Source organism: Molossus molossus, unplaced genomic scaffold, assembly GCF_014108415.1.
Source record: "Molossus molossus isolate mMolMol1 unplaced genomic scaffold, mMolMol1.p scaffold_m16_p_6, whole genome shotgun sequence".
In the NCBI taxonomy this organism is placed as follows: domain Eukaryota; kingdom Metazoa; phylum Chordata; class Mammalia; order Chiroptera; family Molossidae; genus Molossus; species Molossus molossus.
The window spans coordinates 29,036,776-29,058,278 of NW_023425399.1; the positions used below are offsets into that span (position 1 = coordinate 29,036,776).

The following is a 21,503-nucleotide window of genomic DNA, read 5'->3' on the forward strand; positions in this document are numbered from 1 at the left end:
CCACAGAATTTTAGTAATAAATTTATGTGTGCCATGAGATTAAAAAGGTTGAAAATCGCTGCACTGGATTGTGCAATGATTAAGGGCAAGAATCTTGCTCCATAACAGGCGCTTAGTATTTGTTTAGTGAATGAATAGTGCTTTACGAATATTTTTTGAGAGTCTGCTTTTTTTCTTTCTATTATATAGACAGATATGTTTCAAACTATTTCACTGTACTGTTTGTTTTTTAAATTATCGATTTTAGAGCGAGAGAGAAACATCATTTGTTCTATTTATTTTTACATTCATTGGTTAATTCTTGTGCCCTGACCTTGGATTGAACCCACAACCTTGGTGTATTGGAATGATGCTCTAACCAGTTGATCCACCTGGCCAGGTTTCACTGTACTGTTTCTGTGTGGGAGACCAATTCAAAAAAGTTATCGAACTCTAGAGTGTAAAAGATAGCTTTACAGTTTTGGGACCAGAGTCAAGTGGTACACTGTCCTATGATCCCAAGAAGGGATTTGACAGGTACCTATTTGGATTAGTAGAATTTACTTTGTGAAGACTGTTTTCAGCTGTTTCAGAATAAGAGTTTAGTTTATGTGTTTACCCTTGGCTTTATTACAGTTTTTGTTTCAAACTTTATTATGTAAGCTATTTGAATTAGGTCAAAATTTAATATAAAGATTCTTAGATATTGCTTTTGCTTTTTTATTTTTTGTATTTTTTTATTTTTCAATTATATTCGACATACTATATTAGTTTCAGGTGTACAACACAGTGAGTTGACATTTTATAACTTATGAAGTACTTACCCCATAAGTCTAGTATACATCTGACATAAATATTGGTGCTTTTAGAGAGATACTTTCTGTCTGCCTTTCAGATTATATAAACCTAAATTTGTTTTAGAATCTTAAGTATACATTCCATACCACTTCTTATCTAAATGTAATTAGAAGGCAAAGTAGTTGGAAAAAGTCATCTATTATGTGTTTAGTGTTTCTTCTATCTCATGAAAATCATACTTGTATGTTTGTGATTATTAGTACTAATGCCATATTTGATTAGTTTACAGTGATCGCTCTCCTTTTATTGAGAAGATTCAAGCATTTGAAAATTTTTTCACAAGGCGTATTGATTTATATGACAAGGTAAGATTCCTATACAACAAAAAACTAATAATCCAATCTTTTGTGTCATCTAACTGAACAGTGTATTTGAGGTGCTAGGTGATTATAGACTCTGGGGCCCACTTCCTTGGTCCAGCTTCCAGCCCTGCCACTTACTTGCAATAAGGACTTTGTTGAATTATTCACCTTCTTTGTGCCTTGATCTTTTTCATCTATTAGTTGAGGATAACAACCACAAGGGTTGTTAAGAGGCATAAATAATAAATTAATATATTTTAAATATTAGATCCATGCTTGGCCACAAAATTTATAGTACTTATTATCACCATATAAACATATGCTTTCACAAAGTAGGTAATTGAATGCTCAGTTATAATCAGCTCTGAAAAAGCAATTATTGTTTTTATTCTTTGATACTTTATAGGACGAAATAGAAAGAAAAGGAAGTATTTTGGTGGATTTTAAAGAATTGACAGAAGACAATGAAATAGCTAAATTGACATCAAATATAACAAATGAATTAAGGGATGCACCTGAGAAAACCTTGGCTTGCATGGGTCTGGCAATACATCAGGTAAATGTTTATTTTGTGAGACTGTCAAAATTTTAAAGGAATTTCACAATAACAATACCTTCTCTAAAAGATACTTTGTTTTTAGCAAAAGACATTAGCTAGAACGAAAAAGTTGCTGTCCTGTCCTGAAAGATACCATTGATTCTATGTACAGCAGCTTACTTTAAGTATAACATTTACTTCTAATTTATTTCGATTAGTTTAATCTTATTAAAGATTGTGTGAAAAGTAACCCTTGTTTCAAGGAGTTATATAATCTCATAGGGAAGATAAGACAGTGCATCATGGTGTTATCAGTTATGAACTTGGAACAAAAAGACAAACCTCAGATTTAGGTTCAAGTTAAACTCCCTGGATGTCCCCATATATAAATTGAAAATAACAGTATGTACTGTGCCTAATGAGTTTTTCTCAGGGTCTGACGGCACAACATATTTAAAAGCATTTTTTGGGCTGGCAAACACATAAATGCTTCAAGGCAAAGTGTAGTAAATCTCAGGACAGACACAGAGGAAATGCTGAGTGAGTTCATATGTAGAGATACATTTCTCATCTGTTGTGGAGGAATGGAGAAAGCTCAGAGGAAGATTCTGTAGAGGTGGTGTGACTTATGATGGGTCTTAAAGGGGTGTTTAGGACTAGACATAGAGCAAGGGAGGTTAGGGTGTCCAGGCAAAGGAACAGTTCATTACAAAGATGTGTACACTGCTAGTAACCCAAGACAGGGAACCTTGACTGTTGTCCTCAGACTCCTCTTGGTTATTAGTTCTCAGTGTCCAAGTCACTACATCCTTTCATTTCTATTTCTAAAATGTCTCTTAAATCCACCTCTTTTCCATCTTTACTGCCTCTGTCTTAAGCCTTAATTATTTTTCCTGAACTGTTGCCGTACACAGTAAAACATGACTTGTCCTTAGAAACTGTGGTCACTTGTCTACCAAATGAAATCTAAATCTGTTACATGGTATTGAAGGCTTTCCATGATCTGGTTCAACTTCCTCTCCCCTTAACTCTCCTTCATTTACTACTATCCAGGATTTTCTTGCATATGCTATCTATTCAGCATAGAATGTTCTTTTCCTTGCATATCCAAATTTTTGGGGCTTAACTCAACTGTCTCTGTGAGACCTTTTTAACAACTCTTTTTCAAAACTTGAATGATGTTTCTACATGACATTTATGGTCCTTATAACAATCATAGCTGTCTGTGTGCATCTCATTTTTTCTCTTAGATCGTCAGCATACTGCTTTGCATGCAAGTAGATATTAAATATTTATTTTATTGTCAGATGCCAAGGGAGGAGTATTGGGTATTTTAAAAGTGATCTTTATTTTTTGTATCTTTTTTAATTCCTCACTCGAGGATGTGTTTTTCATTGATTGTAGAGGAAGAAGGAGAGAGAGAGAGAGAGAGAGAAACATTGATTGGTGGCCTCCTGTATGTTCCCTGGGGATCAAACAAAGCAACCTGGGTATGTGCCCTAACTGGGAATCAAACCCATCACCCTTGGATACATGGGACAATGCGACACTCTAACCAACTGAGCCACAATGGACAGGGCTGTTTTCTCTATCTTAATTAATCAGTGAATATGGAGAAGAAAATATTTTTCCACCATAAACCATCCAGGAGGTAATAGCTTGGGGGCAACCATAAGGACTTTTAAGATAGGTTTAGTTGGGCCCTGGCTGGTTTGGCTCAGCAGTTTGATTGGGGGTGGGGGGCGCTGTGGAACAAAGAGTCACGGGTTTGGTTCCAGTTAAGGGCATATACCTCGGTTTCGGTTTGGTCCCTGGCCCTGTTGGGATCATGTGGCAGACATCCAATCGATGTGTCTCTCTTGTGTCAATGTTTCTCTCTCTCTCTCTCTCTCTTTTGTTCTCTCTTTCTCTCTCTCCCTCTCCCCCTCCCACTCTATCTGAAGATAAATGAAAAATATCCTCGGGTGAGAATTTAAAAAAAAAAAAAATGGTTTAGTTGGGACAGAAGGTAGCAGACAGGGATGCTGGGGTTTTCCCATCCATGGACAACAAAATCCCAGGTTAAACATAATTCAGTATAAAATAAGTAGTCATAATTAAATATCAGAGCTTTAAAGGACTATTAGAGTTCTGTTAGTGTTCTGTTCTGAACTGTTCATATTCATAAAATTTAGTTTCTATAAAAGAGTTGGGTGCCTCCTGCTAGGGATCAAGCCCACAACCAGGGCATGTTCCCTGACCAGGAATTGAACTGGCAACCTTTTGGTGCACAGGATGATGCCCAACCAACTGAGTCACACCGGCCAAGGCTGTTTTCCAACTTTTGAGTAAGTGTCTGTCCTGTTTAGGTATTAACTAAGGACCTCGAAAAGCATGCAGCTGAATTACAAGCCCAAGAAGGATTGTCTAGAGATGGAGAAACAATGGTACATGTACCGCATATTCATGCAAGGTGAGGAATTTGCTGGTATTAAAGTATTATTTAGAATTGAGCACTGAAGACTGTTTAAGAATGAGAACCTCATTTTACAAAGCAAAAAAAAAAAAGGTACAAAAGGTATAAGTTCCTTGTTGTTTCATTGGTCAGCACATCCAAGTAAACCCACTGAGAATTATTCAAAGAGATATAGACAGAAATAAACCTCTTCTGCTCAAATAAGTTGATTTCCCAACCTGCAGATTTTTGTAAATGTTGAATTTGGATGTGTACTTATCAAAACCCTAGTGTTAAATTTTAATAATCCATTTAATACATTAAGTGGTTTGATTATATTTTGTTAAAATTACTAGGTTGCTACTAGACACAGAACAAATGAAATTTTGTTTTTCTTTAATTCATCTTTATTGTATTTTAAGATTTTAATTTCTCATTAAAAGAGATGAATAAAGTAATCATCAGGGTTTTGCTTTTCTTTTCCAGAATTTATAGAAGATTTCCTAACAGTTCTTGCAAAAGAAGTTAGAAACTGAAAAGTTGCTGAATATGTAAACTTTTTTTTTTTTTTTGTTAATCCTCACCTGAGGATAGTGTTCCATGGATTTTTCTTAGACAAAGTGGAAGGGAGGGAGGGGGAGAGAGAGAAAAACATCGATGTGAAAGAGACACGTCGATTGGTTACCTCCTGCATGACCCCAGCAGGGGCCGGGATTGAACCTGCAATCCAGGTACTTGACCTAGGCCAGGAATTGAACCCATTTTATACTGAAGACCCATCAGTCTTAACCACTGGGCAAAACTGGACAGGGCTGTAGACTTGCACTTTGGTGTTATTTTTTTTCTTCTTCATTAGAGAACAGCCAGGAGACCAGAGGAAAAGGGGAAGATTTAGCATTTTTTATTTTTGGAATGATTAATTTTTGTAAAATTCCTGATATATATATATGTGTGTGTGTGTATATATAATATATATAATATATATATATGGATTATATGGTTTGAGAATTCCATAGTTGCTCCTAAAAGGAACCAGTGAAAATGCAGACAACCTCAATTTTTCTCTCCATTTTAAATTCATGGATAAATATGTTCTGTTTTTGTTTCTAGGATATACAACTATGAGCCCCTGACACAGCTCAAGAATGTCCGAGCAAATTACTATGGAAAATACGTTGCTCTGAGAGGGACAGTTGTTCGCGTCAGTAACATAAAGCCACTTTGCACCAAGATGGCTTTCCTTTGTGCTGCATGTGGAGAAGTTCAGAGTTTTTCTCTTCCAGATGGAAAATACAATCTTCCCACAAAGGTGATATCATGTTCTTTAACTACTTTGTTTATCTTGCTTGGTAAAGAAGGCAAAACAATTTACAGAAATTACTTCCCGATGTTTCTGAACACAGAGCTTTCTTTTATTTTCAGTTTTTAAATTATGAAATACTTTAGGGTACAGAAAATAAATCATTCCTCTATCCGTTGCTCAGAAGTTACATTTTGCCAGCTCTAGATATGTTTTTATTTTTGTTTTTTTAAATCTCCACTTGAGGATACTTTTTCATTTATCTTCAGACAGAGTGGGAGGGAGAGAGAGAGAAACATTGATATGAGAGAGACACATTGATTGGTTGCCCCTGCACGACCCTGATCAGGGTCAGAGACTGAACTGCAACTGAGGTATGTATGTGCTCTTGACTGGAATTGAACTTGAGACTCTGGTCTGAGGGCCAATGCTGTAATCACTGAGCTAAATTGGCCAGGGCTAGATGTGTTTTTAAAGATATAAAGCATTACTGATAAGAATTAGTGTCTTTGTTTTGCCCTTTGCGTGTACCATTCCCAGTGATGATCATTATCTTGATAATATGTATCTTTCCCATTGATAGTTTTATATTTTGACTTAATAGGTACACACATCAAGTTTTCTTTGTTCTGCTGTTTGAAAGTATTTTTTTATTAACATTTTTTAAAAACTATAGATTTTTAAAACCATAGAAAAGTACAGAGAATAATGTAACTAACATCTGTATACCCACCATTATGAGTCAGCAAATATTACTATTTTGTCACTTTGGCTTAATTTTCTTTTTTAATTTATTTTCTTAATTGATTTTAGAGAGAAGGAAGGGAGAGGGAAAGAGAGATAGAAACATTGATGAGAGAGAACATTGATTGGCCACCTCCTGCCCCACCACTGGGGATTGGGCTCACAACCTGAGCATATGCCCTGACTGGTAATCGAACCAGCAACCTCTTAGTGCATGGGTCGATGCTCAACCAGTGAGCCACACTAGCCGGGCTGGCTTAATTTTTTTAAATAATAGTACTACAGTTAAAGTTGAAGTCTCTCTGTTTCTCTCCCCAGTTTCATCTACCTTGTTCCATCCTTAGAGGCAGCCACTTTCTGAAATTGGCATGTATTCTTCAAGCCTGCATTTTCATTTTCTTTTCTTTCTTTTTTTAAAAAATTGATTTTAGAGAGAGAGAGGAAGGGAGAGAGAGAAACATCGATTTGTTATTCCACTTATTTATGCATTCATTGGTTGAGTTTTGTATGTGCCCTGACCGAGGATCGAATCCAAAACCTTGGAGTATTAGGACACTACCCTAACCAACTGAGCTACCTGGCCAGAGCCAAGTCTGCATTTTCATACTTAATTATATATTAAGGTTTGTTTTCTTGTGTGTATTTACATAAATGGTATACTGAATGTAACATTCTGTAACTTTTTTTCATGTATTTATTTTGTAGTTGTACCTATCTTGATACACATCTAATTATTCATTTTTACTATTGTGGAGTATTCCATTAAATGAATAGTAACTAATGATATGTTCTTTTGGCGAACATTTGTGTTGTTTCTAGGTTTTTTAGTTACAGATGATGCTGTAGAGAATATTCTTGTACGTTTCTCCTTAGCAGAGGAATTTCACAGTTATAGGAGGATATGCTTATTTTTAACTTTATTAGATGTTGCCAAATTACTTTCTAGAACGTTGGTCACAACTTATACCCCTACTGGTAGTGTTAAGTAATTATTTCCTCATGTTTTAATTAACACTTGGTGTTGTTAGGCTTTTCAGTGTTTGTCAGTCAGGGTATAAAATGGAATTTCACTTTTAATATGAATTTCAATGATTTTACAGTTGAGCATCTTTTCGTATCTTTAGTGGCCATTTGTTTTTATTCTTTCCTGAGTTTTATGTTTATATCTTCTGTTCATTTTTTTGTTCATATTTATACATTAGTTCCCTTATCTGCAGGAGATATATTCCAAGACCCCCCATCGAAGCCTGAAATAGCAGATAGTACCAAACCCTGTATGTACTATGTTTTTCCTACATGTACTCACATTTTCATGTAATGGAAGCCCTTTACTTCTCTGGCATATCTGAATTGCCGGCATTACTGCTCTTGCACTTTGGGTCCATTATTAAGTAAATTAAGGGTCACTTGAACACAAGCACTGTGATACTGCTACAGTTGATCTAATAACCCACATAACTACTAAGTGACTAAAAAGTGGGGAAAGTATACAGCATGGATATGTTGGACAAAGGGGTGATTCATGTTCTGGGAAGGACAGAGTGGGATGAGGTGAGATTTCATCACGCTACTCAAAATGGCACACAATTTGAAACTTATAAATTATTTACTTCTGGAATTTTTAATTTAATATTTTCAGCCACGGTTAACCCGTGGTTATCTGTAGATAACTGAAACTGTGGAAAGCAAAACCACAGATAATGGGGGACTACTTTACTATTGATAGTTCTTCATGAATTCTAGATACTAATCATTGGTTGTGTACATTACAGATATCTTCTCCCAGTCTTTGGTTTGTTTTTTAACTCTCTTTGTGGTGTATTTTTTGTTGTATAGTTTTACATTTTGGCATGATTAAATTAATTGGTCTTTTCCTTTATGACTTTTTTTTATCCTCACCCGAGGACATTTTTTTGTTCAGATAGAGTGGGGGGGGTGGGGGAGAGAAACATCGATGTGAAAGGGACACATCGAGTGGCTGCCACCCGCACGACCCAACCAGGGCCGGGGACAAACTCAACTAAGTTACATGACCTTAGCGGGAATCGAACCTGGGTCTCTCTGGACCGCAGGCCAACGCTCTAACCGAACCCGGGTCTCTCTGGACCACAGGCCAACGCTCTAACCGCTGAGCCAAACCGGCCAGGGCTCCTTTATGACTTTTATATTTTATGCTTAAGGAGGCCTGCTTTAAGAAGTCCTTCCTTACTCAAGCATTACAAACATCTCTCTTACATTTTCCCTGAATACTTTTAAGCTTTGTTTTTTATATTTAGATCTTTCATCCACTGGAATTTAATTTTGTCAGTGGCAAAAACCTAAGGATCTAATTTTATTCTTTTAGATGAAAAGTCAGTTGTCCCCAATTATTAATTACGCCCTCAATTTATTCCTACTGATGTATAATGCTTCTTCTGTAGTACACTGTGCTCCTATAGATATGTGATTCTGTTTCATTTCACTGGTCCTGTGCCAACTCTTTATGATCTATTTACATTGCTCTTATTAGAACTTTTGATAAGGTAGTTAGATTTGCCATATCTCTTCTTCTTTTCCACAGTTGCCTTGACCATCCTTAGACTTGAATAAATTTAACATTTATTACACTTTTACTCAAGTTGAAATTCCTAAGACTTCTTTCTCTTACAGATGAACAAGGTGTGTTAGATTCAGCTGTTGGTTCTGACTAATCAGTGGTGTTTATAAATTGTCATCTATTATTTGTCTGGGCTTACGGTTCAGGCAATGCCTTTAGCTCAGAGGCCAAAAATTAAATCCTTATTTAAATCAGGTATTTTTTGTAAACTGTATTTGGTCAGGATCTTTTTGTGCCCTCTAATATACTGGGTAGTACCACTGATTCATTAGATGAGTGATAGTATGAAGAGGTCCCACATGTGTGTCTAAACTTCAGTGAACTTAAATGACCAGAAAGATGGTTGTTCCAAGTGCTCTCTAATCCAGTCAGTATTGCTGATAAAAAAAATCACCCTCAAAATAGCAAAAATCATTTTATTATTTTCCATGGTCTTTGTGGGTCAGGAGTTTGGAAGAACTGCTTGACTGCATAGTTCTGGCTCTAGATCTCTCATATGGTTGTAGTCAAATGGTGGCTGAAGCTAAAACAGCAAGGGGTGGAATGACTGGGGGCCAGTTAGGCATCTTCTCCATGTGACTTTTCTGTGTGGGCTGGTTTTGGCTTCTCATACACAGTATGACAGCTCGGGACACATAGGCTACTTACATGGCTGCTGATTACTTAAAGAGACAGAGAAGTCCAGCTGACAGGCAGAAATGGCTTTGCCTATTTTGAGCTAGCCTCAGAATTCAGGTGGCATCACTCTGTCATATTCTGTTAGTTACAAAGTGAGTCACAAGCCTGTTCAGATTCCAAGCAGGGGAAATTAGACTTCATTTCTTGATGGCAGAGTGGCAAGGTTGTAGAAAGGCTCATGGGAGATATTGTTGCAACCATATTTGGAAAATACAGTCCGCCACAATCTCTGAATTTATAAATGCACCTTAAACTCCAGTCAGTAAACAAGTGACATATGAAAACTTAAACACAACTTACACGTGTGTTGAGGACTGCCTGTGTGTTATGATTAATATCATATTTTATACAAATAGTGCAAAAGGAGGCTAGATGGGAGAGCTGGTGATTAAAACAGACCTAGGAAAGGCTTTTGAAAAGGGGAAGATTGAGGCTGAATATGTGGGACTGTATTCAGTGGGGCATTCAAGGATCAGAAGACTGCCCGAGCACAAGGAAGGAATAGAGAGTAGGGTGAGAGACACTTGAGGAGCCTTGCATAACCATGGCAGGAAGAATAAGAGCAGTGATCTAGAGGGACCCTCTGAAAAAGTGCCTTAAAAGCTTGTCATACAGAATCAGTGCAGAAGGAAATAGAAAATCATTGCAGCTTTTACTGCATTTTCCATTCTGAGAACACATTTTTTTTTTAATCCTTACCCAAGATATATTCTTACCCAAGATATATTTTTATAGATTTGAGAGAGAGGGGAAAGGAGAGAGAAACATTGATATGAGAGAGAAACATTGATTGGTTGCCTACTGTAGGCGTTCCAACCGGGCATTGAACCCTCAACCTAGGTGTATGCCATAACTGGGAATTGAACCCGCAATCTTTTTGTGTATGGTATGATGCTCCAACCAACTGAGCCATCTGGCCAGGGAGAGAACAGCTTTTTTCTCTCTCAATTTTTACTAATTTATTTTTGTTACAGATGTTTCTCCTTTTTCCCCCCCTAGACGAGAACAGCTTTAAAAACAATATTAAATAACACATTTTAACTTGAAATGTGATTGTCCTTTATTAAAATGTGAATGTGAATTAATCTTATTGCAGTGTCCTGTGCCTGTATGTCGAGGGAAGTCCTTTACTGCTCTCCCTAGCTCTCCTCTCACAGTGACGATGGACTGGCAGTCAATCAAGTAAGCAATTACACTATTTAATAAAAAGCAGATTTTAGATCTCCCATACTGCTAAGAAAATCTATAATTTTCCTGTATTATTCTGTGATTCTTATTTATATACATTGATAAAGTGTATAATAAAAGGTTTGATTAGGAATGTATGTGTTGAAATGATAATCGTCTTTATTAAAAATTTGTTCTCTATTGGATACCAGAAAGGATTTGATATGTAAATATTATGTCCTTTTGCTACTGAGAAATAGTTCATTTTATTTCTCATTTATGTGACTTATTGAATTGGATATAGACCATAGTAAAGCTGTATAATTTATTCCATAATGAGTTATGATTGAAATAATATTGTTTTGAAAGTTTAAAATAAAGAATTTTAGAAATGGACATGTTTCATTTTATGTTCTTACTATCCATAAGGCATTTTATTGTAGATTAAAAATAATAATAAGTGCCCTGGCCGGTTTGGCTCAGCAGTTAGAGTGTCGGCCTGTGGTCCAGAGAGACCCGGGTTTGGTTCCCGCTAAGGGCACGTACCTCGGTTACTGTTTGTCCCCAGCCCTGGTTGGGTCGTGCAGGTGGCAACCACTTGATGTGTCCCTTTTACGTCGATGTTTCTCTCTCTCTCTCTCTCTCTCTCCCTCCCTCCCTCCCTCCCTCCCTCCCACTCTATCTGAACAAAATATGGAAAAATGTCCTCAGGTGAGGATAAAATAATAATAATAATAATAATAATAAGCTTTTTTTTTTTTCACAAGTCAGATTGTGTGTGTGTGCGTGTGTATAATTCAACAATTTATTTAGTTTTTCTGGCTATAGTTCTTTAACTTCATCCTAATATAAAATAATGGGTAGTTTTGAAGTTAGAATGCTCTCCAGGAAACCTGGCTAAAACAGGAGATGGTCTTAAAAAACTAGAATCTATGGGGAAAGTGAGGTAGATTGCTACCAAGCTCTGTCCTAGCTTTACCTGCTTCTGCCCTGTAAAAACCAAGACCAGCATATGTAATAATTGTTCACTGTGCTGAGATAGTTACACTCTACTTTATAAAAGAGAAAATGTTTAACGCTCCTGAGAATGATCATGTATCCAGTGAGTAGAGGGAACCTGGTTTCCAGCCCACGTTTTCAGAACTTTTACCACTGACGGGTGTAATGAGGCCGTCAGAGGTGCTAAAAGGGCCACAACAGGGTATATGCATAGAAGGTTTGTGGTGATCTAATTATTTGAATAAAATCTCTTTGTTTTTCAGGTAAATATAGCAGAAATAAAATGGGCTTAAATATTTTAATTGGATTTTCCCCACTTTTAAAAAAAATATTTTTCAATTACAGCTGACATACAATATGTGTTTCTGGTGTACAACATAGTGATTAGACATTTATATAACCTAAGAAGTGCTCACCCCAATAAGTCTAGTTACCCATCTGACACCATTATTTTAATTGAATTTGAACAGTAATCTCCTGATTTTAGGAAATCGCACCTAGAGGTATAAAATATTGGCTCCCACTTTTCTGAAACTTGTTCCTGTGTGTATTTTGCACATCATTTTGTTTTGCCCATCAAAACTTTCCTATTTGCTGTTTTCTAAAATTTTAGTATCTCTTGTTTGTTGTACACCCTAAAACTTCTCTTTACTTTTAGTGACTGTAATTTTGGTGAACATTTTGGAGGCGAGGTGACAAATGCACGCACTCATCCTGCCATCTTATCCTCAACTGCAAACTGCTGAAGTAATTTTATATACACCATTGAACTTTTTAAACTAACTTTTAAAAAACCAATTGGCCCTTTATCTAGCTTAACATTCTGTGGACCTTGAATAGTTAATATGTAGAAGAAATAACCCAAAGTCAGTATGTGTACTCACTGAAAATTGCTTACCCTTTTAGAATCCAGGAGCTGATGTCTGATGATCAGCGAGAAGCAGGTCGGATTCCACGAACAATAGAATGTGAGCTAGTTCATGACCTTGTGGATAGCTGTGTTCCTGGAGACACAGTGACTATTACTGGAGTTGTCAAAGTCTCAAATGCTGAAGAAGGTGTGGTATAACTCTTCCCTCATTTGGATTATCCCTCAGTTATTTGTCAACATTTGTCTTTTTTAAAGCTACTTCTGAATTTCCATTAATTTAGGGAGTTCTTTGTTCTTGTTTCTACATAGGTGAAATTTTCCCTCTGAAATAAAGGTTTATTTGTAGTTCATTGTGCCTTTCTTGTACATTCTACTTGAATCTTTGTAGGGAAAATGAAAATACCAATGATTACATTTCGTACTTTGAAATTTACAGGTTCTCGGAATAAGAATGACAAATGTATGTTCCTTTTGTACATTGAAGCAAATTCTGTTAGCAATAGCAAAGGACAGAAACCAAAGGCTTCTGAGGAGGGGTGTAAGCCTGGAACATTGTTGGAATTCTCACTTAAAGACCTTTATGCCATCCAAGAGATTCAAGCTGAAGAAAATCTGTTCAAACTCATTGTCAAGTATGTATGACGCTATCTGAAATTTTATTATGTATGTGCATGTTGGGGTGTTCTTGGCTACAAGTAACACAAAACTAGTCAAAATGGTTGCGGAATAGATAGAGTTCATGGGCCAGATCCAGCTAACCGCCCATTTTTGTTTGACCCAAGAGCTAAGAATGGTTTTTACTTTTTTTTTTTTTTAAGATTTTTAGTCATTTTTAGAGAGAGGAAGGGAGAGGGAGAAAGAAACATGTATAAGACAGCAAAACTTTGATCAGCTTCCTCCTGCATGCCCCCTACTGGGCATCAAGGCCACAACCCGGGCATGTGCCTTGACCAGAAATGGAACCGGCAACTTTTCAGTGCAAGGGTACTCGGGATGACACCTAACCAACTGAGCCACACCTGCCAGGGCAGTTTGTACATTTTTTGAATCCTCACCCAAGGATATTTTTTTTCCATTTATCTTCAGACAGAGTGGGAGGAAGGGAGGGAGAAGGAGAGAGAGAGAGAAACATTGACGCAAGAGACACATCAATTGGTTGCCCCCCAAACAAGGTATGAGCCCTTGATTGGAATTGAGCCCGCGACTATTTGATCCATGGGCTGACACTCTAACTGCTGAGCCAAACTAGTCAGGGTGGTTTTTACATTTTTTAATGGCGGGAAAGAAACAAAAGGAGGATATCTCATGACATGCAAAATTATATGAAATTCAAATTTTGCTGCCTATAAATAACATTTATTGTGTTTATTTCTTTTTTTGTTAATCCTCACCTGAGGATATTTTTCCATTGATTTTTTTAGATAGAGTGGAAGGGAAGGAGGGAGCGAGAGAGAAAAACATGGATGTGAGAGAGACACATTGATTGGTTGCCTCCCACACGACCTCAACCAGGGCTGGAGGTCAAATTTGCATTCCAGGTACGTGTCCTTGACCAGAAATTGAACCCGAGACCCTTCAGTCTGTGGGCCAACATTCTGATAGCTGAGCCATACCGGCCAGGGCTATAAATAAACTTTTGTTGGAACTCAGTCACATTCATTCAAAAAGAGTTCAGAGTTGAGACAGAGAACAAATGGCTTACAAATGCTTACTGTCTGGTCCCCTACAGAAAAGTTTGCTGATCTCTAGTTTAAGCACTAAGGAAAATTGACTCACAAGTTATTCAGCAGAAGAGTAATAGGACAGTGAATTCCAGAGTTATTTTAATTAGTTGTATGTAGTGGGTGGTTTTTTTACTTTTAAAAACTAAGAAAGAGAGATTCACATAGAAGTCACTTACGTTTGATAAGTATCTTTTATTTCTTTGTTATTGCTATGCAGTGGAGAAGAAGCAAAGTAGAGACATCCTTCCAGTGTGATCTGGGGCATGTTACCTAATTTCTCCTTTATTTTTACCTTAAAATGGAAATAATAACACTTGTCTCAGAAGGTTGTTCTGAAGATTAAATGAGATTTTGTGTTACTTAACATAATTAACAATGCTGTTATTTTGATACTTTTTTGACAGTTTTTTGGGATAATTTTGAAGAAATGGGGAACAAGGAGACTGAATAATACATAAACCTAAGAGAGATAAAGAACTGAGGTTTTGAAATGCATTGTATTAGGAAATTGATCTAGACTTTGGGCTCTAGGAGAATTTGACATTTTTCTCTCTGCCTTTAATATGTTAATTAGCTAACTAAGAAAAGTATGGAGTTCCTCAGGGGTGCTTTGGTCTTAAACTCTCAGAGACTTCCTCGGAATAGATAGCCATCCCAACTGCCCTGGGAGAGAGAATGGTGTGGTGAGAAGTGATGGTGTGGTGAGTGATGTGTAATGGGATCTGAGGAGCTACCTGGTTGAAGATCAAAACACCTCTTTGATTGGTTCCTCTCATCAGTTACAAATAAAAATGATCATGTGTAGTGGTCCATCTTATGACAGAAGAGAAGGTAGTATGAAAAAATAGGGTTTTCTTCCCACAGTTTGCTTTTACCTTTTAGTTCTAAGTTTGTGATTTTAACATCAAAACTGGATTTTTTAAATTTGTTAATCTTGCAGGGGTTGGCAAACTAGGCAGAGAGTGCTTGTTTTTGTATATAAAGTTTTATTAGAACACGGCCCACCCATTCATTTACAGATTGTTGATGGTTGCTGTCAGACAAGTTTAGTTGTGAACAAGATAGAACTGAAAATATTTACTTTCTGGCCCTTTAAGAAAGTTTGTTGATCCTCACTGGATTAACAAGTGGAAGGCCATAAAAAGATAGAAGATATGGAAAAGATAGAAGAAGGTTATGTTTTAGTTTAGGTTCCTTTAGAAGCAATGATATTATTTGGGAAGCATAGTTTATTTGGGAGATGATTCCCAAATATACTGGTTGGGGGATGTAGAAGTGAGACAGAGAAAGGATGGCAGTCAGTGTATGGTGCCTTAATGAACAGCAGGTTACTAGCATCCAGGGTTTAATTCTCCTGAGGTCTCTGGGACACTAGACTATGTAGAACAGTATTTTTCCATCCAAGAACCTGGGATTGAGGCTGCTCCTGGGAATATTAGATAACGCAGCTCTTCTGGCCTGCCCAGCCTGTCTGTGGCCATAGAAAGTCCTTCCGCAGACAGGTGCACATGCATGGTAGGAGGACAGCAGTGATTATGCAGGAGCAGGCTGAACAGTAATGCCAAGGGGATATGGCAGGACGACATTGTGTTTACATATATTAAAAGGGATAATGATTCAGTTTATTCTTTTTTTTTTATTTTTTATCCTCACCCGAGGACATTTTTCCATTTTTTGCACAGATAGAGTAGGAGGGAGAGAGAGGGAGAGAGAGAGAGAGAGAGAGAGAGAGAAACATCGACGTGAAAGGGACACATCGAGTGGCTGCCACCCGCACGACCAGCCAGGGCCGGGGACAAACTGCAACTGAGATACATGCCCTTAGCGGGAACTGAACCCGGGTCTCTCCGGACCGCAGGCTGATGCTCTAACCGCTGAGCCAAACCGGCCAGGGCTCAGTTTATTCTTGAGTATATCTCTTCTACCCTAGTTTTTTGTTGTTGTTGTTCCTTGTTTGTACAGTACATAAATGTAAATATACTTCTTTATATTCATATATGGTTTTACTTGTTCTGATCATTTGACTTGAACTGAAAAAATGAAATTGTATCCATTCTTAAATATGTGTGCAATTCACCCTTTTGTCTCCTTTCAGTGACTTGACTGCACAAGTCTAAAGATGTCTGTTCACATAAAATACAATATAATTTGTATCCAAAAGTTGAAGACCATGATTATAGTGCATTTTAAAGGCTAGTAATGTATACTGGCCGGTGTGGCTCAGTGGTTGACCCATGCACCAAGAAGTCGCTGGTTCGATTCCTGGTCAGGGAACATGCCCAGGTTGTGGACCCAATCCCCAATGGGGGGCATGCAGGAGGTGGCCAATCGATGTTCTCTCTCATTGATGTTTCCATTTTTCTCTCCTTCTCCCTTTGTCTCTCTCTAAAATTAATAAAGAAAACAATATTAAAAAAATAAATAAAGGCTAGTAACATAAAACGATCAACAGTCAATTTGGTTACTTTAAAATACTTTACAAGTATCCTGTCTCCCTTGCTCTGGCAAAATTTTTAAGCATTCTTCCCTTTATAGATTAACCAAGAATTTTGAGAAATTTATTGAATATTAGAATAAAACTTATTGAGTTGTTGGAGGGGGTGTAGATTTTCTTTGTCTTTTTATTTTATTTTATGAATATAAAGCAAGTTAAGCAAACTTCAAAGTAGGTCTAATAGAGCAATGACATGGAAGTTAGAATTTATAAGTTGTATTCTGTTTTTCAGCTCACTTTGTCCTGTCATTTTTGGCCATGAAGTAAGTATTTTACTTCATCGTTGTTCAAAAATATATATAAAGTTGGCAAAAATAAAATATAAATACTTTATTTAAAAAATAGCTAACTTCTGTTGGCTAGTCATCCATATTTTAATATGAGTCATTATTTTCCATAAATGAATGATGTGACAGGCAAACTACAGTCCCTTGTAAGAAAAAGCTGCTTACCAATTAGAGTTAATAGGAATGGCCTTCCTTTAAACTGACTCTGGACACGAAATATTAAAGCAGAAACTAACAAATATTTCTTAGTTTTGTAGAATGGATTCATACCTTGCAAGTTACATCTTCACTTAGGAACTTTAAAGATACTGCTCTGATTTTATATGCTTTCTAATTTTTGCTTTCTTTACTCATTTACATTACAGTAGTTTACATTATTAGACTTGCTTTTCATAGGAAAAAAGTTCAATTATGCTTTAAAAGAAAACCCCAAACAAATACATGTTGTAAACATAAAAGGAGTAGTGCCCATTTTGCTAGTCATCTTTGTGTTTTACTTACTTATTTTTTTCCTTTTTCACACTTGAGCTTGTTAAAGCAGGTTTGGCATTAGCACTCTTTGGAGGAAGCCAGAAATATGCAGATGACAAAAACAGAATTCCAATTCGGGGAGACCCACATGTCCTTGTTGTTGGAGATCCAGGCTTGGGAAAGAGTCAGATGCTACAGGTAGGAAATAATCACTTAATATTTGACTTTTTGCTTATCAAACACATGAATAATTGACAAATGAGTTTGCTCAAAGCATGTAGTGTTTGTGTTCCAGAGGATATAGTTTGTTTAGTGGTATGAGTGAATTGGGGCTTGTGTGAGTAATGTGTATCTGACCATCTTTTCAAATTGAGCCAGTTTTCTGTCACACAGGCTAGATAGGCATGCTAGTCTCTTGAGATGCCAACTATTGTGAAACATAAGCCATTTCCCTAACCACCCCTACCTTTTTTTTATATCCAGCATAGTTTTGCTAGTCTTTATTGTTGAGCAGAACAGTTCAAGAAAGTAAACCAGTATCACCCATTCTCTCTTCACACAGCTACATAAATAGTGCAGTGGGCTTTAACAATAATCAGATAAAGGTAAGAACTCTTTGTAATCCATTTCAACTGCTTCTGAGTCCAAAGCAAGGCAGCTTCTTTGACCAGTCTGTTGTTGCTCCCCAAGAAGTTTCTGCCTCTGTTAGTCAGTCAAGGGTTTATGGTGCTGCTTGGTAGAATGCTTGTAGTTCCCTTGGAGTAACAACTGGAAATCCAGCCATAATGTCCTTTCAAAGAATGCCCAGGGGCTCCATGGCTCTTTGCTGAATTGTAGTCCTATGACTACTGAATCTCTGTCCAGGGGTTGAGAGCCCTGGCTACATTTTAAATCACCTTTGGAGCTCTTGAAAATACTGTGACCTGACCCAGGCCAATTGAATTAAGAGTCTCTGGGTTAGGGTACAGTGCTTCTGATGAGCAGGCAGGGTTGAAAACTGCTTTGATCTCGTCATTGCACTGTAAACCCACTGTCCTTCACATCAGATGTTTCTTGGGGTTAAGTGTTAAACCAATCATCATTTAAAATTTTAATCTGACATTTTATCCATGTTTCCATATTTTGTTGCTTTTGACTAACTGGGCATGTGTGTGTGTATGTATGTGTATATATATTTATATTTATAATATATATTTAATTCTGTACTGAGTCCTTGCTATAAGCCTGGCACAGAGTACCTGGCCAGAATATGGGTGCAAAAGGTACACATAGGGATCCACATAGTTATAACTTTCTTTTCTATCTTTTGTAGCATTGTGTGTGTGTGATTTTTGAATGAGCACGTTATAGGTAGAAACCTGGTTTAACCTCCACAGTGTCTAATTATCTCTACATATTTAATTTCTACATTTTGTTAACAGTATATAAAATTTCATTTTTCTCTCTTTTATATACAAAAAATGTCTTGGTAGATAATGGTTCCAAAATACATTAAATGGCACTGAAAATGTTTTAATACTAAGAAATGATACTGGCAGCTTTTCATGTTTTTTAGACCTAAGAATAATGCCTTTAAAACTTCTGGCTCAATTTAAATATAGGAGCTATAATATTAGTGTAAATTATGTGTTATAAATAGTAGAAAGTATCACATGCAAGTCTACTAGTCCCACTAAGCCAGGGTTCTTAAAAATTAGAGTAACACTAACAGTTATGAGTTGGTTACTTTGTATTTCTAATCCCCTTTTCTTTTCTTTTTTTTTTTCTTTTTTAAATCTTTATTGTTGAATGTAAAATGTATTACAGATGTTCCACATTTTTCCCCCATTGACCTCCTCTCCTCCCCACTCCTGCCCCCCTCCCGCCTTTTCCCACACTATTGTCTGTGTCCATTGGTTATGCATATAAGTTCTTTGGTTTATCTCTTCCCACCCCCCTAACCCCTTTCCCTTTGAGGTTTGTCAGTCTAGCAATGAATTTGTACTTCTTAATCCCTTCACCTTTTCCACCCATTCCCCCAACCCCCCTCCCAACTGGCAACCAACAAAATGTTCTCTGTATCTATGAGAATGTTTCTGTTCTACCTGTTCATTTTGTTTGTAGATTCCATTGTTGATAGATATGTATTCATTGCCATTTTGTTTGTTCATATATTTTATCTTTTTCTTCAAAAAGACCCTTCATCATTTCATATAATAACGGTTTGGTGGTGATGAACTCCTTTAACTTTTTCTTGTCTGGGAAAGTCTTTATATGGCCATCGATTCTAAATGACAGCTTTGCAGGATAGAGTAATCTTGGTTGTAGGTTCTTGGTTTTCATCACTCTGAATATTTCTTGCCTCTCCCTTCTGGCCTGCAAAGTTTCTTTTGAGAAATCAGCTGACAGCCTTATGGGAACTCCCTTGTAGGTAACTAGCTGCCTTTCTCTTGCTGCTTTTAAGATTCTCTCTTTGTCTTGAACCTTGTGCATTTTGATGACGTGTCTTGGTGTGGGCCTCTTGGGGTTCATATTGTTTGGGACTCTCTGTGCTTCCTGGACTTGTACGTCTGTTTCCTTCACCAAGTTGGGAAAGTTTTCTGCCATTATTGTTTCAAACAGGTTTTCAATTTCTTGTTCTCTCTCTTCTCCTTCTGGCTCCCCCAATATGCGAATGTTGGCACGCTTGAAGTTGTCCCAGAGGCTCCTTACACTATCCTGATTTTTTTTGGATTCTTTTTTCTTTTTGCTGTTCTGATTGGGTGTTTTTTGCTTCCTTATATTCCAAATCGATGGTTTGCTTCTTGGATTTACGTACTCTACTATTGAATCTGTGTAAATTATTCTTTATTTCAGTTAATGCCTCCTTCATTTCTGACTGGTCCTTTTTTATGGTCTTGAGGCCCTCACTAAGTTCACTGAGGTTCTCACTAAGTTCATTGAGCATCCTTATAAGCAGTATTTTGAATTTAGCATCTGTTAGGTTGCTTATCTCCATTTTGCTTAGTTCTTTTCTTAGGGTTTTGGTCTGTTCTTTCATTTGGGACCTTTTTCTTTGTCTCCTCATTTTGGCTGCCTCTCTGTGTTTGTTTCAGTGTATTACTTAACGAGAGGTATGGGGCTATCTGAGACCAGATGCTGCTCGTTTGAAAGAATTTAGGAAAAACCTGAAGCAGGATCCAAGACAGGCCAATCCTATGATTAAGCAAGTGGGAACAGCTTGGTTGGGCCTGAAAGTTGGGTGGGGCGGGGCGGGGCCTCAGGGAGTCACCTGGGCGGGGCTACCAGTGTGAGCCAGGTTGCTGGAGTCCCAGATTTGGAGACTGTCTGCTGCCCCAGGGAAGGGCTCACCAAAGGAACAAAGGCCTTTGACAGCACGTTTGTCCCGGAGAAAGCCCCCTCTCCAGCCCTCGCTCCAATGCCAAACATCTCAGTTCTTCCCTGTTTGTCTCTGGCGCCCCTCGAGCTGCCTCCCCTCCAAGCTTAGAGAGAGTCCTATAAGTCCGTGCGCGGGCCCTTTAAGGAGCTGCCTGGGGCTCCAGCCGCTTCAGCTTCCCTGAGCCTCAGTTCCCGCTGGTTTTTCCAGCCAGAAGTTATGAGGACTTCTCTTCCTGGCGCTGGAACCCTGAGCGGGGCACCTGGTGTGGGATGGGGACCCCTCAGTCCTCAGGAGGGACCTTCCCAGCTGAGGTAGCCTCCTGATTTTTATCTGCCACACGTGGGTGTGGGACCAGCCCTTCGCGGAGCCACTGCCGGCCCTCGTGCCTCCGCCCCTCCTACCAGTCTGGATGTGGCTCCTGCTTTAATTCTGTAGTTGTAGGACTTCCATTCAGCTTGATTTCAGGCGGTTTTGAATGATGGTTGTTCTGTAGTTTAGTTGTAACTTTGATGTGGACGCGATACCGTTTACCTACGCTGCCATCTTGACCGGAAGTTCTAATCCCCTTTTCCTGACCATTTAGGAAACCATTGTATTCTCAAAGTAAGGAATTACAAATAACAAAGATAATCATAAGTACTGTTTATAAGCTAGGCACCATAGGGTCCCTTGGGTTGTGCACTGCACAAGTCTAGATCACACC

At 37.8% G+C, this 21,503-nt stretch overlaps 1 protein-coding gene across 1 annotated transcript in view; it reads left to right on the forward strand.

Moving 5' to 3' along the window:
- Positions 1 to 21,503, forward strand: part of MCM8 (minichromosome maintenance 8 homologous recombination repair factor) — a 40,628-nt gene that overhangs the window by 3,751 nt on the left and 15,374 nt on the right. Inside the window, exons 4-12 of the mRNA XM_036245525.1 lie at positions 1,060 to 1,142; positions 1,546 to 1,695; positions 4,026 to 4,129; positions 5,222 to 5,420; positions 10,526 to 10,611; positions 12,502 to 12,653; positions 12,903 to 13,098; positions 16,917 to 16,947; positions 17,500 to 17,640. Coding sequence (XP_036101418.1) covers positions 1,060 to 1,142; positions 1,546 to 1,695; positions 4,026 to 4,129; positions 5,222 to 5,420; positions 10,526 to 10,611; positions 12,502 to 12,653; positions 12,903 to 13,098; positions 16,917 to 16,947; positions 17,500 to 17,640 — 1,142 coding nt within the window. The remainder of the gene's footprint in view (positions 1 to 1,059; positions 1,143 to 1,545; positions 1,696 to 4,025; positions 4,130 to 5,221; positions 5,421 to 10,525; positions 10,612 to 12,501; positions 12,654 to 12,902; positions 13,099 to 16,916; positions 16,948 to 17,499; positions 17,641 to 21,503) is intronic.